This window comes from Mustela nivalis (assembly GCF_964662115.1).
Source record: "Mustela nivalis genome assembly, chromosome: 1".
In the NCBI taxonomy this organism is placed as follows: domain Eukaryota; kingdom Metazoa; phylum Chordata; class Mammalia; order Carnivora; family Mustelidae; genus Mustela; species Mustela nivalis.
Genome location: NC_139020.1, coordinates 117144378 through 117162979, shown reverse-complemented (window position 1 = coordinate 117162979; position 18602 = coordinate 117144378). Strand labels below are relative to the sequence as shown.

At 43.3% G+C, this 18602-nt stretch overlaps 1 protein-coding gene across 21 annotated transcripts in view; it reads left to right on the top strand.

The window, feature by feature from the left end:
* Positions 1–18602, top strand: part of KALRN (kalirin RhoGEF kinase) — a 661801-nt gene that overhangs the window by 406073 nt on the left and 237126 nt on the right. For all 21 annotated transcript variants that reach the window (XR_014303322.1, XM_082700868.1, XM_082700867.1 and 18 more), the window contains 4 exons: positions 3770–3952; positions 5199–5317; positions 8400–8466; positions 9062–9171. Coding sequence is in view for 20 of the 21 variants with exons in the window: in XM_082700868.1 (XP_082556994.1) it covers positions 3770–3952; positions 5199–5317; positions 8400–8466; positions 9062–9171 (479 nt within the window). In the remaining variant the exon portion in view is untranslated. The remainder of the gene's footprint in view (positions 1–3769; positions 3953–5198; positions 5318–8399; positions 8467–9061; positions 9172–18602) is intronic.

Genomic DNA, 18602 nt, shown 5'->3' with positions numbered 1-18602 from the left:
AGATAAGTGAGAGGTCCTTTCTAGATTTCCAGGTCCAGATGAATTATGTCCCTTAAAGACTCCCTTTTGTCCACTAGATCACATCCTTCCTTCTGACCCTACCATTCAGAGGCCTCTGCAATTTGACCCCCATTTTATCAGTCTAGATAAGTTACTCTGTTTTGGTGGCAAGATTTGAGTTTCAAACTGGCTTGAGTTATGAAATGGAAAAGATCCTGTATGGCTCTATGTGGAAAAGAAGAGAGAAGCAAGGGCTGAACCTCCCAGGAGTCCAAGAAAATCCAAATGACTCAGCCTGATGGGCAGAACAAAAATAGTCTCACCTCTGGGCGTGAAAGCTACACCAAAGGCAGTTCCAGAAACTCCCCACCCCGCCCCTGTCTGGTCATCTCCTGACAGGGAATCAGGAATAGGTGATCACCATTACTGTGATGCAGCCTGCCCTTCCCTTCTCGTGGCCACTGCCTATATTTTCATTTCTGCCCTGCTGCCACCTACCCACTTCCCTATGCAGTTCAAATCCCCAGAAAAACTATTTTAACTAACCTAGCACATTGCCCCTGCCCCTGTTTAGATTTTAGGCCAGGATGCCACAGAAGTCAGTGGCTACATCTTGATGGGCTGCACCAGCAAGACAGGTTTTTAACCTCTGATCTCATCAGCAATGGCCAAGCATGTGGCAGATTGCATGGTGCCCTCATGGTCCCTCCTTTGTAGGAAATCACTTCAGAATACTCCCAGTAGGTGCTGTGGCCATGGTTGGGGTCCTGTGTATGGGTCAGAATTTTTCCAGCATAAACCCTCAATTCTTGTTGGTCCCACTTTACTTACCTCCAAACCCAGTATTTACTCACGAATTCACTTAGTCAACATTTATGGGATGCCTTACTATTTTCTAGACTTTGGAGACTCAAATAAATAAGATGGAACCCTTTTAGACATGTACAGTCTGATGAAGGAGACACATAAGTAGCCCATGGTGTGGCACCGTGGGGATGCTGGGAAGGGCATTCCCCACTCAGCTTGTGGAGTGGAGAGGAGAGGAGAGGAAAGAAGGTCATTGCATAGAAAGCGAGGCCGAGGGATGTCTGGGTGGCCCAGTGGTTTAAAGCTTCTGCCTTTGGCTCAGGTTATGATCCCAGGGTCCTGGTATTGAGCCCCGAGTCAGGCTCTCTGCTTAGCAGGGAGCCTGCTTCCTCCTCTTTCTCTCTCTCTCTCTCTCTCTCTCTGCCTGCCTCTCTGCCTACTTGTGATCTCTGTCTGTCAAATAAATAAATAAAATCTTAAAAAAAAAAAAAAGAAAGAAAGAAAGGCTGAGTAGGAACCACCCATGACAACGGGAAGAGCATGTGAGGATTGGCATGGCTAGTGTTTAGGGGCCATGAAGAGCACGGCAGCTCTCCAATAGGTGAGGCCACATAAGGAGGACTTGTCTACACCAGCCCATTTACTGCCTGTTTGCTCCCCCAGGTTCTACACATACCTGGGATACTCTTGACCACAAACCATTCTTCTTGTTGCATCCAAATTATAAGTTCCATGTTTCAGGATATGATTTCTGGTGGTGGAGCTCCCAGGAGGGCTGCTGGCACCAGCTGGTTGTAAAACCCCCATTTCATGCCAAAGTCTCTTTACCGAGAGCAGAGAATACATATTTTCAAGCGTTTTACATAAAGGTTTCTTGATTATGACTGCAAAAAATTTAATCTCTGCTTTCAATAAATAGCAAACTTTATAACTTCTTTTTTTCGGGGGAAAGGGTAAAAACAAAACAAAAACTCTAACTGCAGTAAGCTAGAAGTCCTTAGGCTACTAGGGATCTTAACCAATTTCCCATGATGTTTTTCTTTGCCTTATGATGGTTAAGGAGATACTTCTTCTATCCTCAGACCCATCTTCTTTCCTTCACGACAAAGCTCTTCTGGGCCCTTGTCTCCCAGCCTAGGGACGAGCCTGCTGTCCTGAGATAGGGGAGGCTCAAGTGTGTGATTTTCTGGAGAGCTGGAGCCCACCCACATGTCCCTGGCCTTGCTTGCCTTTCCAGACATTTCTCTGGCATTTCTTGAGGGGATCCGTCTCTTGTGGGAGGTCTGTAGATGAGCCTGGAAAGTGAGGGAGGAGGATGGACTAAAGAAAGCCTCTTCTGTCCATTCTGCTGTTGCTCCAGAGATTTTTCTGCCTCAGTTTTCCTCAGTTATCTAGATCTTTGGATGATCCAAAACTTGAATCTCCAGGAAACCTGGGTGGCTCAGTTGATCAAGCATCTGCCTTCGACTCAGGTCATGATCCCAGGGTCCTGGGATCAAATCCCACATCAGGCTCCTGCTCAGCAGGGACTCTGCTTCTCCCTCTGCCCCTCCTCTCACCTCTTATGCTTGCACTTGTGCTCTCTCTCCTTCAAATAAATAAATAAAATCTAAAAACAACAAACAAACAAACAAAATACCAAACCAACACTTGAATCTCCTCTCCTCCAATCCAAAAGTTAATAATTTTATTTCTCTGAATATCATTCAAATGCTCTTCCCTTTTTCTTAAAATTAATCAAGCTTCCCTGATCTTGGAGTTTCAAAACCCAACCTGAGGATAAAAGATGAGCAAGTGTTTACTTCTCCACACATCTCCTTTGTTTCCGTATCTTTCCCAGCATAAGCCCCTCCTCCCCACAGGACCTTTCCTGCCCATGCCATCCCACCTTCATTTTTTCCTGTTTTAAAATTCCTGCAGTGTTAACTCTACATACTTCTCATGTTGACATTCAATTTCATAATGCCCTGAGTTATTTAACCACTCTGCGTGACAATCTTGTCCCCTCTAGAGATATAGACTGGAGAAAATGAGTATCTTTTTCTCTTCTTTTGTTTACCCCCCAAGCCTGTTCCCACAGCCCTCTGCACAGTGGTGTGGACAGAGTAAGTGTTGAATAAACTCTGGCTAGAAATGGAATTAATCCAATATATATCAGAACTCCACCTTCCTTAGCCCCATAATAGATACTAGCTTCATTAACTCTTCTCTTACTCTCTCTCTCTCTCTCTAATGGAAACTAAAGACAAGATCCTGGTGGTGAAAGAGGCAGACCTTACTCTGAAATCTGCTCATTAGATTTCTTTAGATCCTAGCATGTGCCACCCGAGCTGTTGACAAAGCCTCCTTCAGGCCGGTGCAGTGAAGGGAGAGAACTAGGCTCCGTAGTCCAGAAGCCAATAGGTGCTATTATTCACTTATAGGTGGGATGAACTTGGACGAGCCCTAAGCCTCTCTAAGCCTCAGCTTTTTTTATCTGTGGTTTGAGGAGACCCACACCACCTCCTGCCACCCACATTTTAGAGATGCTTTAAGACTCAAATGAGTCTCAGATGTGACATTAACCTATTCTGCGACCTGCTAAAGGACCATATTAATGTACGAGATGCTTACAGTAATCATGATGGCTAACATGTATCGCTTCCTGAGCTCCTATTGAGAGCGCTGTGCCCCCGGCACTGTTCTGAACATTCTGCATGGCCAACTCATGAAATTCTCACAACAACCGTATGACAGAGGATTATTATGATCCCTGTTTTGTAGGTAAAAGAACGGAGGCACAGAGGACTTAGGTAATTTGTTCAAGACCTCCCAGCTAGGGGCAGAGCTGGGTATAAACCCAGGCAGGCAGGGAGTATCTGTGGCTGCAGTGAAGGAAAGGGGGGTGGGAGTGATGGAAAGGGGGTGGGAGTGAAGGGCTGTGAGCATAAATCTAGTAACTTGAGACCATCTTTTGGAACAGCAAACAAAGGAGAAGGTGAAGCTTCTGATTCAACTGGCTGATAGCTTTGTGGAAAAAGGCCACATTCATGCCACAGAGATCAGGAAATGGGTGACCACGGTGGACAAGCATTACAGAGACTTCTCCCTGAGGATGGGAAAGTACCGGTACTCTCTGGAGAAAGCGCTAGGCGTCAACACGGAGGTAGGTATGGGGTTGCCTAGCTGGGACATCCTTCCTTCTCATCTCTCTGGGCACCGCTTCTCTCATTACCATGGAGGAAAGTGGGCTTTCCGGAACAGTCTTTCTGAGCTCTTGACCCCTAGAACGCTTGCCTTGTGTGATTTTTCTAGTCAGGGGATGGATTTTGATGAACCATTGGCCTTCAGCCCCTCATGATTAATGCTAAATAACAAAACTGGCTGGCCGGCGCTGAGGCCCATGGCCACAGAACAGAGTTTTTCCATGTGTAGAGTTAACTGTTGACTTTGAGGACTAAACCCCTTACCTTGGCTTCATCAGTGCCATCTTCCACCCAATTATGTTAATCAGCAAATGTTGGGGTCCCCAGGATGTATAATAGTGTTCTTTCAGGAGTAAGGGATGCAATTGTGCAAAGGCTATTGGACATTTTCACTGAAAAGAGATACTGTTTGCCAAGAATCAAGGGAAGACTGACTTTTAATCTCTTCTTTGTAATAGAGGTCACTAACCTATGAATTAAGAGCTAAATATAGGCTGGCAGTTTAATCCTAGGATTGCTAATTCTTAAATCTTTAAATAGACTGATGCTCTGAAGCAGAACAGACTAGAGAGTGAACTGGTTAAACCACTAAATTGGGAGAAATAATAACACCTCCCCTAGGCTTTAAACGGTGAGTTTTCTTTTCCTGGAGGTTTCCATTCTGTATAAATACAAAACAGTGTTTGAAATAAGCAGGGATGGGCAAATTTAATAATTGTTCTATCATTTAGCTTTCTCTTTTCAAGGGAAGTTGCTTTTTTAAATAAAAATACTGGCTTTTGTTATTTTCCTTTGACAAATGAAAGTTTTCTTATATCTGTATGTATTTCTGTTTCACATCTATTTTAATGGTTAATAACCAATTTTAGACGTACGTGTGTGTGTGTGTGTGTGTGTACATTTAGATTAATCAGAACTAAAGTCATTGGGGAAATAGGACGCTAATTATCAAATGTGTTTATTTTTTTTCCTTTCCATGGATATTAGCCCTGACTATTTGACCTGAACATTTTATACCTTTCTTAATTGAAAAAAAAATTTTTCATGAAAAAGAGGACTTATACGTGGACATTTGTGGGATTCTCTGTCTTTTCAACCTGTTCCCTTATATCTTCCTCTCTTTTTGCCTTCTACCACCTCCCCTGACTCTGATGAGTTCCTCCCAAGACATCTCCAAGGTGACCTCTGCAATCTCTCTCTATATAGGACAATAAGGACCTAGAGCTGGACATCATCCCAGCAAGCCTTTCAGATCGTGAGGTCAAGCTACGGGACGCCAACCACGAAGTCAATGAAGAGAAGCGGAAGTCGGCCCGGAAGAAAGAGTATGTTTTGGGGAGCTTCTACCCACGTAGCAAGCTCCTCATGACTATGCTTGGTTTTCACTGCTACATGTTCCTTTGGACAGCTTTATGTGTCCTCACGACCACCCACAGAGGTTGGAATAGACAGATATGATGCTTCCACCTGCATTTCACACTAATCAAGAATTATAGAGCATTGGTTAGTGGAAACAATGAACCATGTCCACCTTAAAAAACCATTTCGTGATGGCTCTGCTTCCTTTATATTGGTGTTAGAAAGTTACACAAACCCAGCGATCTTTGCAAGAGCTTTATGAAGAATATTTTGAAAGATTCCTTTTGGGTAGTGCTGGGGAAAAAAAAAAAGTATGTCCTAAAATTAAGAAGCCCAATGTAGTTGGTCTTATCAAAATAAAGTAGGACCACAGGTCCTTTGGAGCTGGAGAAACTGAAGCTGTTCTGCAAAGTCCAGAGCTTGTGTTTTATCTGGGGAGTGTATTAGTTTGGGCTGCTATAACAAAGTATGACAAATTGGATGGCTTAAGTAACAGAAATACAATGCTTCACAGCTCTGGAGACTAGAAGTCTGAGATCAAAGTATTGGCAGGTCTGATCCCTCTGAGGGCTGGGAGGGAAGGATTTGTTCCAGGTCTTTCTCCTTACCTCTAGATGTCTGGCTACAGGTGTTCATGGCATTCTTCCTGAATATATACCTATATCCAGATTTCTCCTTTTTAATGACACCGTCACTTTTTTTTTTTCAATTTATTTATTTTCAGAAAAACAGTATTCATTATTTTTTCACCACATGCAGTGTTCCATGCAATCCGTGCCCTCTATAATACCCACCACCTGGTACCCCAACCTCCCACACCCCCACCACTTCAAACCCCTCAGATTGTTTTTCAGAGTCCATAGTCTCTCATGATTGACCTCCCCTTCCATTTTACCCCAACTCCCTTCTCCTCTCTAACACCCCTTGTCCTCCATGATATTTGTTATGCTCACTTTAAAATAGGGGCCTACCCTTTTCCAGTATAACCCAATCTTAACTGTTTACATTTGTAATGGACTATTTCTAAATAAGATTACTTTCTCAGGTACTAGGGTTTGGGACTTTAACATATGAATTGGGGGATGGGGTGGCACAATTCAGCCTATAACAGGAAGGGAAATAAAGAGCCTGTACTTGGCCAAATCTTCCTGTTGCACTCTCTCTGGGACACCAAATAGCCAGAGGATGGGAAAGGACAGCTGGAAAAGAAAACAAAATGAGGTGGAGGGCAATGGAGCTGAATTATGAAGAAGACAGATTAAACTTCAGGAAGCAGATGGAGAAAAAGGGACAAGGTAGAGGAATACCAGAAACCTAAGGCAGTGAAACCAAAGACAACTTTTTAAAGCATGTCAGATTATGTCCCTTCTGATTTTCCTTCTTTCCTTATTTACCAAACACCTGCAACATGTAAAAAACTTTACTTATATGATCTTATTTAATCCTTGCGACAACCCAGTGTTGTCAGCTGTTTTATAAGTAAGGAGTCTAAGGCTTGGAAAGCCAGTCCTACTTCCAGTAAATGACAAAATAATAATTCAGTTTCTATTTGTCTGACTTCAAAGCTCATGCCCTTTCCACTCTTCCAATAGCATAGAATAGTAAGAGAATGGCTAATGAACTCCTGCAAAAGGGAGAGTTTTTTTGAACTACTTTAATATTAATGGTAAGGTCATTACTAGCACAATGGATTACTTTAAGGAAAATCCTACAAAGACAAATGTCTGGAAAAAGGTACTGCCCATTTTCACATTTCTTGTGAAATTTCCAACAGGGGACACTTTGGGGCTAATCATTCTCAAAATTTTCATGTGAAGACCAAGACACCTACAAGTAGCGGTTTTCATTATGAGCTACCATGAAAAGCTGACATCACCTAAGATCAATGTATAAATCTATACATTGGCTCAGTTAGGTATTACTACATCACATGTCAGCTAAGAAGCACCATTTATAGAAAAAAATCTGTGAAAGAAAGCAAATGAAGTCGGTATGCGACAATGAAGCCAGGCATCATCAGTGTAATAACCGCCCGGAAACATCATGTTGTTCAGGGGCCCAAGAGGAAGGGAGCCCTCTCCTTGCAGGTGCGGAGCTCAAGCTTTCCTTTAGGGGAGACTGAAGAGCAGTCACAACATCCTTAACTTGTGCTCTGCGGTGCAGGTTGTAAGCAAGCCCGCTTCGAAATTGTGTCCAAGCACAGGGGGTAATCTAGGCCAGAGGTCAGCAAACTGTGGCCCACAGGCCAAATCTGACCCCCCTACCTGTTTCGTAGGGCAACATTATTTTTTACATTTTTCAATGGTTGAAAAAATACCAGAAGAAAAATATTTCGCAGCTTGAAAATTAGATGAAACTCTGTTGTGTCCATAAATAAACTCTTGTTGGAACACAACAACACTTACCTAGTTATTTATTTATTTTTACATAGAGTCCATGGCTCCTTTCACATTCCAGAAGCAAAGTGGAGTGGTTGTGATAGAGACTTAAGGGCCCACTAATATTTACTGTCTAGCTCTTTACAGACGAAAGTTTGCTACCCGCCAGCCTCCGTGGCAGTGTCTGGGGCATGGGCACCTGGCTTTTAAACCTGGCTTAACTGATGGGACTGCAGAGCATTTTAGTAAAAGTCAGCAGTTCTGTTGAACAGAAATCATCATTCCTGGAGCTGTGAGTGGAAGACAGGCAGCTGGGAAATGAATATAAGTGGTAACCGCATGCTTCTGCATGCACGCAAGCACACCCGTGCAACCCAGAGCACACGTGTGTCAGCACGGCATTGCACAGCAGTGGAACTGGGTCAGAAAAGGGAGAGGATGTGGAACTAGCTGAACACACCCAGGCTGGAGGGATACAGAACAAGGGGTCAAGGTGACAGGGCCTCTGAGGAGAATACTCAGAGGGAGGGAGTTTGGAAGAAAGGAAGAGACACGGTGGTGAAGTCGAAACGTGGGTCATTCGGCAATGTCATGAAAGCCAGGGTTGGGGGAATGAGGTGTGAAGGGAGGGAGGTGGGAACCAACAAAAAGCCCATTTGTTTTCTTCTAGATTCATTATGGCTGAATTGCTGCAGACAGAGAAGGCTTATGTAAGGGACTTACACGAGTGCTTGGAGGTAAGTCTTGCAGTCATCAGTGCACAGCTGTATTAGAAAAATGACAGCCATGCCAGTGTCAAGTCCTTGAGAGAAGCTCAATGCTCTTTGTCTTCTCCCAGAGCTTCACAAATAAAAGCCAACAGAGGAAACCTTGCTCCCAGAATCAGTAGTAATTGCCTGGGAGCTTAAAATGCTTTTGAAAAGAAACTTCTCAGACTGGAGCTGGACCCAGCAAAAACTTACAGGAGATTTAAATTCTAAATAAAAACTTTTATTTTTTTTCTAAATAAAAAAAGTCAATGAACTTCAGTTGAGTCTACAAATCTGTACCTGCTGACCCCCACCCAACACACTCAAACAAACACATTTAATAAGTAAGAGGGATGTGGAGTTTGTGCTTTGGTGAAGCTCGGGATGTGAGTTTTCCCGGCAATGGTTGAAAATAATAGAACATTTGGGTGTTCTTTCTTCCTGTTCTGGGTATCTAACTATCTCACTTTTCACACTCCACATGCAAGCCTGGTCTGAGTCTTACCCCTCCAGTGTGAAGACCTGTTTACTTTGTCTGCATTTTGTAGTTCTTGCCTGTGATGAAGCTGTTGCTGTCTTACAGACCTACCTGTGGGAAATGACGAGCGGCGTGGAGGAGATCCCTGCCGGGATCCTTAATAAAGAACACGTCATCTTTGGCAACATCCAGGAGATCTACGATTTTCATAACAAGTAGGTTGGTGGAGGGTTTCCCCAGAGCATACGTAGGGCCCTGATTGCCCATCATCAGGGCTTTCCAATGAGTGGGTCCAAGCTGATTGGTAAATCCTATCTGGTGAATTGTCTTAAGTCAGTTGCTCAGACTTTTTTCTCACTCAACCCTCTTTCTCCACAATTGTCCAAAGTCACTTGTAGACAGTGACATCGAGTCTTTAGCAGTGTCCGTCCCAGGTCTACTTAGGGACCTAACTGGCACCACCTTCATATCCAGTCGGGGTGATCACCAAGATCCGAGGAGATAAAAGTAGTGACTCCTCAGTAAAACCATAGGAAATTCTGACATGCATCTAAGGCTCATCATTCTTCGCTGTGGGCCTTGGGTTTCAAATTCCATTGTTTTTTGTTTGTTTGTTTCAACCTAAATACTTCCTCCATTCCTTAGCTACTTCATCATCCCCACCCTCAACCAAAAAAAAAAAAAAAAAAAAGAAAGAAAGTAAATATATAGATAGATAAGCAAAATACCTAATGGAACACATTTCTTGACAGCTTATAGGGGAGAACATCAATCAGCCCTCTGTGTGTTGTTGAGATGAGTCGAACCATAGAGCCCTAAAGCCTCACACTTCATTTGTCTGGCTCCCAATTTAAGGGTCTTTTCTACAGCAAACTACACACGTTCCATTGTTCACAGAGTCAGCCAGAACATTGGTTGGTTAATTACAGACCCAATTAACACAAATAACTCAGATTTCAAAATAGGAATCTGAAGGCACAGGATTAAGTGTAAAGTCCTAGATCTCTCTCGGGACCTTGTTTCAGAAAGGGGCCAAGAGGTAGAGCTTCAATGTTGTAGGACACAGTTCAGAGGAAGTCCTGTAGTCAGACTCATTGAGGCATTTACTGAGAGAAAACTGCCAGCCCAAGAGTTCCTGGTGAGACCCTCACCCCCTGTGTAGGGGTGAGGCAAGCCTCTAGAACAGCATTCTCTAATACAGTGTTCTGCTGTAATGGAAATGGCCCACGTTTGGGCTGGTCAATCCGATAGCCACTAGACGTGCATGGCCCTTCAACACTTAACATGTGACCTGTGCTTCTGAGAACTGAATATTTAATTTTATTCAATTTAATAAATTTTGATGGCAAGTGGCTATCAGAGTAGACAGCTCAGCTATAGAAAATAAGACCTTAGTGTAGACCTTTGCTGGGAATGACTGGGAGCAAGCAAAAGTTTGGTACAAAATGATGCTGGGCTCGAAAAGGTCTAAATAAGACATGGAGACCCACACTTCTCTCATCGACCCTCTTATGTCCTTAAATGGCATCAGTTTTAAAAAGAACACCAAATGTGCAGCTTCTGTGACATCTTACCCTGTCAGACTGTGAAACCAGTCATTTCTAGGAGGAAAAAACCCTTCCAACTTTCTGGAGTACTTAATAAAAGTTCCCAGTACTACTACCTTTTTGTTTTGTTTTGTTTTGTTTTGTTTTGTTATTAAATCACAAGTTTTAGCATTCTCCATTTGGTTTGTCTGGAAATCTCCAGACATAGAAATATTCTTTCCTCTTGGCTCTTTAATAAGATCCCAGTAAAGCCATTCTTGACCACTAAGCCCCCAGTTCTGTCCTCTGAGTCCCGCTCAGCATTACCCCATCTCCTCCAGAATATCTGCGAAGACATTGGACTGGTAAGCAGTAGGGCAGGGTGCTTTCACTTTTTTGATTTACGGTCTCTGGGATTTAGTCAACAAGTCTCACTTTCCCCATATTCTTATCAAAATGACTAAGTATGGAAGCCTAGAGATCACAGCATACACTTCCAGGGAGCCCTGCTTTTGCTAAAGCAACGTAGATGGGAAAAGAATACTCATGTCAAAATGGACCAGTTGTAACAAAGTATCTACCGCTTACTCTTATTTCATGATACCACGCTAATAAGCCACAGTAAGCAGTTTGTAATTTTTAAAGAGCTGAAAGAGGGGTGCCTGGGTGGCTCAGTGGGTTAAGCCGCTGCCTTCGGCTCAGGACATGATCTCCGAGTCCTGGGATCGAGCCCTGCATCAGGCTGTCTGCTCAGCAGGGAGCCTGCTTCCTCCTCTCTCTCTGCCTGCCTCTGCCTGCTTGTGATCTCTGTCTGTCAAATAAATAAATAAGATCTTTAAAAATAAAAAAAAAAAAATTGGGGCGCCTGGGTGGCTCAGTGGGTTAAGCCGCTGCCTTCAGCTCAGGTCATGATCAGGGTCCTGGGATCGAGCCCCGCATCGGGCTCCTTGCTCAGCGGGGAGCCTGCTTCTCTCTCTGCCTCTGCCTGCCTCTCTGCCTGCTTGTGATCTCTGTCTCTCTCTCTCTCTGTCAAATAAATAAATAAAACCTTTAAAAAAAAATAAAAATAAAAATAAAAAAAATAAAGAGCTGAAAGAGCTACCAATGGCAAAGTATAGTTCTCAAGCCCTTAAAAAAAAAAAAAAAAGTCAAGCCACATGGAAGCCTACATTCTGTAGAAGAATAAATGTAATTATCAAGAACACAGCTACCCAGCCAAAGTTACCTATTTATAACGTTATAAACAAGAAGAAAATAAAAACCAGCCTTTGAACAGCCAAAAGAGATATCACAAAGATAAAGTTCTTATCTTTTCATAGAAGGACCTTTCTATCCTCCCTAACAGCTACCTTACCTCTAGTTAAATTGTTTAACAGTCTTGTTAGATGGTTAGATCATTTCTAAGACCATAGTAACTTAGTAAGTTAATGTCATGAATTTGAGCAAATACTTTGATATTACCAGCATAAAGTAAAAGAAGACAGATAAACTGAAAAAAAAAAAAAAAAAAAGAGAGAGAGAGAGAGAGAAAAGGCAAAAGAACACCCAAAATCCCAGTGGTCAAAGGCTACTCGGTGTCGATGCAAATGATCCTTTATCCCAATATAGAGGCCAACACAGCCAGTTATATGCTGTATGCTATAATATAGCATAATAACTGAGATTAGCAATAACCTTGAATAATTAGTATATCCTGCATTAAAAGAAAGGAATTCTGCAAAGCATATAGAAAGCCCTCCAGCAAAAAAAAAAATAGTGTTTTAAATTATTCACAACTTAAAGGAACATCCAAGGAAATAAAGCTGTGTATTAATAATCTATAGGATCTGAAGGCTAAGACTTTCCTGATAGTATGTGCTTTCTCCTTACACCATACAAATTTTGGATTAACTGGAAAAAAGCATAATACCTCTAATATCACTAATAAATAAGAGCCAAAAAGGCAATGAAGGCAGCTTTGAAAATACAGCAAATGTGAACTCCATGAAAGACCCATGTCTTTTAATGCCTAGCTCTGCCCCACAGTGCACTTTAAGTCAGTGTTTGTTGGGTGGATAGATGGATGGATGGACGAATGGACATAGACTAAAAATAGAATGAGTTTGCAGACCTATGGGCTAGTGCCATAATTAGGTCTTCTGTTTGTGAAGGTCTCAAAACAGGAAAAACTCTTAGGTATGATTTTTTTCCCCATCACTGCCAGATCCTTAACAGTTATAACCTTAATAGCAAAATAATATCTGAATGAAGGAGTTTCCTGGGGCTTTCTTATGAGTTTCAGTCTTGTTATATGTGTGTTATTGACACATCATGTTACATGAGTTGCAGGTGTACAACATGCTGCTTTGATGGGCTTATATAGTACGCTATGCTGACCACAGACATAACTACCATCTGTCACCATGCAACACACTTACAATGTCATTAACTGTGTTTCCTATGCTGTGCCTCTCATGCCTGTGATGTACTCATTCCACAGCTGGGGGCCTGGATCTCCCCCTGCTCTTCACCCGTTTTGCCCTTGTCCCTTACCCCTCCTTCTGGCAACTATCAGTTTGTTCTCTGTATTTACAGCTCTGATTTTGGTTTTTGTTGTTTATTCATTTGGCTTTTTTTCAGATTCCACAAATGAGTAAAATCATATGGTATTTGTCTTTCTTCATCTGACTTATTTCATTTAGCATAATATCCTCTAGGTCTGTCCATGCTGTTGTAAATGGCACAGTCTCATCCTTTTTATAGCTGTGTAATATTTCTCTCTGTGTGTGTGCATGCGTGTGTGTGTGTGTGATCTTTCTCAAAGACCTCTGTCTGTACAGATAGTAAATGGAGAAATTATCAAGCACCAAAATTTCTATAAAGAAGAGCAATTCAACATGTAAAATTTACTACCTACAAGTGGCGGTTTTAACTGAAGTTGGAAGTTTGAATGGAATGATACTCAGTTTTTACCCTCTGCTCTTCCCATTTTCATACTCTGTCTCCTTTTTATAGAATCAAAAAGATAATGAAACTTAGACACACAAGACCTAAGTCCATTTCTATTGTATTTTACCAAGCATTCTAGGAGCTCCCAGATAAGATAGCATATTCCATAAATAGATCCCCCAAACAGTTGTGGATTTTTTTTTTTAAATACAGTCTCCCCACTAGAATTAACCTACAACTTGTGATTCAAAAAAAAAAAAAATTATTCTCTTTCAGTTTGTCTTGGTGATCAGATTTTCAGCTTCAGTAAGAACAGCTGTTTAAAATGCTTATCACTTTCGGTTAAATCTGAACTTTACTTTTTGGTTTTCAGTTATTTTTCTGTTATTTGCATGGGAACCCTATCAATGACAAATTTTATAAAATCTCTGCTGTTAGGGCTCTGAGGGTCATCCTCACCACCAAGTACAACTGTCTTCATTTATAGTTAAGAATGTTGAGGGGCGCCTGGGTGGCTCAGTGGGCTAAGCCTCTGCCTTTGGCTCAGGTCATGATCCCAGGGTCCTGGGATCGAGCCCCGCATCAGGCTCTCTGCTCAGCTGGGAGCTTGATTCCTCCTCTCTCTCTGCCTGTCTCTCTGCCTACTTGTGATCTCTGTCAAATAAATAAATAAAATCTTAAAAAAAAAAAAAAAAAGAATGTTGAGACCCAGAGAGGAACCAGACTTACCCAGTGGTGGGACACCCTCTCCCCCTTTAAAGACTCAGTGTGGATTCTGGGGGTCTTTGCTGTTACCCCTCCCCCCACTACGTAGACCATCAGCTGGGACTGCCAAAGTTGGTTGGTTTGATTCATATCTAACCAACTTCTCTGTGGATGTTTGAGGCATACTTCAGCCCATTACTTCTGCAGGTATGTCATCCAGGTCCTACACCCTTATGATAATTACCTGAAACAGGTCATTTTTCAGCAAGTGTTGAAAAGGCAAGTGAAGGACCTACAACCAGGGCCAGATACCCTGTATACTTCTTCTCTTCAGGCTTGGCCAGAAGCTAAGATTTGGGCTAGGCTTCCACCCATTGTACTCCCAGCCTAGCATTCCTGGGCTCGGGGCTGAGGGAAAAGGGCCAGAGCTATTGGGGGGCTAAGTTGGGAGCACCAGCCAGGCCAAGGTCAGCCGAGTAGGACAGCAGGTAGCCAGGGTCAGCCAGGAGCGAGGCTGATGTATAGCAGGGCAGGGGAGAGCTGGGGGAAGGGATGGGAAACTCCAGGGAACAACTGGACCAGGCCCACATTTCCATCATCTTCCCAGAGCTCCCTCTCGGGCCAGCCCCGTGCTAGTTTGGAGTTAGAACTGGTACCAAGTGATGAATCAAACCCAGGCTCTTGCCCCCAAGGCGCGGGAATTATTATTATAGGTACTGTGTTCAGGGGGTGGGAAGCACACATGCAGTTAAAAGGAGCAAAGAAAATGGCCTCAGTTGGAAAATAGGAAAGGCCTCACAGAAGGACATTTGAGATGGGATTTAAATAACTGGTAGGATTTCTACCACCAGGGATGGCTGCCTTAATGATGGAGGGAAGTTTGAACAAAGGCCTTTCTAGAGAGGAGAGTGGCCAAGTCTAGCAAGGAGGCTGACAGAGGTCTCCAGGAGGAGTTTGTGAGTCAGTCTCAACCCTGGGTCAGGGGTAAGGCGAGGTCCGGCCCTCCCACCGTCAGTTCAGCCACGTCTTGTCACCTGTGAGACTGATGTGGAGGAAGAGAGCGATGGAGGGTAGAGGTAGTTGGGGTCAGAAATGGTGGTGGGGCGAGGTGCAGAGGAAGGGATGGGAGCAAGAGTGAGGGGGGTGAGAGGGATCAAATACCTAGATAGAGGAGAAGCGCGGGAGAACAGTGAAGTGGGTGGATAACAAGGGGAAGAAGAGGAAGAGGGAAAGGAGGGAGGGCAGAAGCAGGGAGGTTAGAGGCAGAAGGGAGTGTGGGGAAAGAGATGAATAAAGACCCAGGCCTCTCTAGGGCTACCATTCTATTTTGGTTTTGAGGTTTTTTTTTTTTGTTTTTGTTTTTGTTTTTTAAGATTTAATTTATCTGCTGGAGGGGTGCACAACTGGAGAGCAGCAGGCAGAGGGAGAAGCAGGGCTCTCACTGAGCAAAGAGCCTGATATAGGACTTGATCCCAGGACCCTGGGATCATCACATGAACCAAAGGCAGACACTTAACCAACTGAGCCACCCAGGCATCCCCACCATCACATCTGGATGGGAAAATCAACAAGACGTTTATTAAACTTTTTTTTTTCATCGTGAACCATAGAAAAAGATATGTTATGTCCTGAGACGCACATGCTTATATATAATAGGAAAATTAAAATTTTCAGAATAACATCCTCACTGTGTGCAATACATTCTGATATTTGGGTTAGGCTCTGTTTCTCTTTCTCCTTCCCCTTTTTTAGTGCTAGTTTCTACCCCATAAATTAACACAAGCCCTAGAAACAGGAGCTGCAGCTACAAAGTGAGGAGCTGGCTCCACCCAGTGGCGAGAGCGGGGATGTGCAGCCTACAGCCCAGTCTACAGAACACACTGCAGGCCACTGCTTTCCTCCTTTGCTTCTCCTCTCATTTCCCAACACACACCCTTGCTTAAAATATGCTTCTTCGATGCTTCTATGCTCTTCTCCCATCCAAGTGATCTTGATGTTAGTTTTATCCCATTTCCAGAAGTCACAGAATTACAAAGTATGAAATCCTGGGGAAAAACCTTTCAAGATAATCTAGTTCTGTTCATCTCCCTTGTGTATTACAGGCACTGGACTTTGCAAGGGTTTGTGACCTGCCCAAGCTTATTGGTAGCACAGCCAAAGATTCCAGGTCTTCATAACTTCCCATTACACCACATTGTCACTTTCTTAATATTCAAAAGTCGGGGTAAGAAGAAGGGAAAGACCTGTTGGAGTTTTTCTTGGGCCCTAAACCCATACCTTGATGTGCCTGTATGTGATTGCAGGTCTGACCCCACCCATCAGAAGGGCCTTATAAAACTTTACCCATGGCTTTGTTGTTGGTCGTGGTTTTTTCAGTCAGCTGCCAACACTGGTGCTGTCCATAGGTATTGGGGCATACCCAAGGCAAGACATACTCTAAATATTCAGTTGGATGTATCAAAGTCATGTTAGTTTTAGTTGTACAAACCGACTGCTTAGTACCCATGCCTAGTTGCTGAATAGCACATTAAGGGACATGAATAACATTCCATGGCAGGTTAACTTTTTAATATCTTTTTAAACATTAAACCTGTTACATATCTATACAGGAACTTTTTGCTTCCTCTGATCACACAAGTTAAACACAATTAGGAGGTATTAACAAACATGTTCAACAGGGAGCAGGGCAGCAAAGTAAAGTACCCCTTGAGGTTGGAGCCTGAGGGTGGGAAATAAGTGGAGAGGAATTCCAGCCCTGCACACCCCTCCCCTTCGTCTCTCATCCAGGCTGAAGTTCCTGGTGTGGATGGAGGGACAGGGAAGGGCGACTCTCATGGCTCAGCCTAGGTGATCAAACTTGACAGTCACACTTCCACAAACCCGCCCACACCTTCCCTGGAGTGCACATGGCTCTCCTGGGTTTTGTGGTGGTCCCGAGCTTATTAGCTGTCTCAGCCCTTGCCCTCTAGCCCCTCTTATGTGCTAGACTCTGAATCTGTCAGTCACAAGTGATTCTTTAGAAATGATGTCTAGCTCCACTTGCATGAGAACCGTAACCCAACCCTGCTTTGATAAGGAGGCAAAGCCCTGGACTTATCTGCAAAGCGGTGAGCCGGACAGCGCTCTCCCCACCCTACCTTCAGCTTTATCTCTTGATGTATCCTCCTCCCTGTGCTCTTCCTCCTCCTTGCCATAGCCCCTACCATCATTCCCCTTCTCACCACCTCTGTCGTCCTAACAAGTGCACACGCATGAGAGGCACACACACGCACATGTACACACACAACACAAGATCATCAAATACATTCCCCTTTAAATACAAACTGCACCCTTGATGTAAAGGGCCATCTTCTGGACCACACTGTGAGGCCTTTTCCAGAAGTGGTGAGACCAGAGACCAAATTTACCTTTGGAGAAAAGAACAAAATCAGAATGACTCAAGGTACTTCTGGAATGGTGCTGTTTCCGTAGTACTTAATCAGAAGCCTCAGAAAGCTTTTCTGTCAGTAAATGCTATGGGTTTCATTTCCCAGGATTCTGTACAAAGCCAGAGGGAGGCATTTTCCTCAGAAAGTAATGGCACAAAAATTGCATCATGGTCATTTAATAGAGTAATGACTTTGCTTAGATTCTGACATTTCTTTAAAAGTTTTGTGCACTTCAAAAAGAACCCCAGCTATTCACATAAACACTGAAACTACTTGCTTTGCTTGTTCTCTCATGATTCATTACATTTAATTGTTGAGATGGTGAGGACCTAGATGTGGCTATGGAAGAGCCAATATGGGAAGGGTGTCGTGACCTCTCATGCTTTCATTTAAACTCATCCTACTTGAAGTAGATGAAATGCTATGGATCAGAGTTATGTAATCTACCATCTTCATAAGCTTTACATCAAAAAGCAGAGTTTAATATTGCTACATGGACTTCAACAATCACATTGAGATGGTAGTGAATATCTTACTCAAGGTTGTGAATTGATTTGCCCAGCACAAGATAGTTTTCTAAGTTTTAGTTTTTTCTATTAAAAAATTAAATCATACAGAGTCATTATCTGCCAACTAGAAGCATGGTGGAATCTGAGGCAGTTGCCTTCAAATGCTGACCTATGGACCCAATGCAATAGAATTACCCAGGGAGCTCTTCTGGTCAATGCAGAGGCTCAGATCCAAACCCCGAGAGGGTAGTGCCCAGCCAGGTGTAGGGATCACTCACTAGGGTTTTCCAGGAGTGTTCCTTGAGACAGAGTCTGATACTGCCCCCAGCACTTGCAAAGAAGTTTGGGAGGCGTTGCACACTGTATCTACTGTGGACACTTCTCATGTTCCTCATCATTTTATAGGTCTTTAGAAGCCCTGCAGTAAAGAGACCAGTTCGGCCCAGCACTTCCCAAACGTAAATGAATATGACCTTGGAATCTAATTTTTGTAGCACTCAATCAAGATTTCCCAGGATATGTTCCAGGGAAAGATTTTCTAACAGGGGCT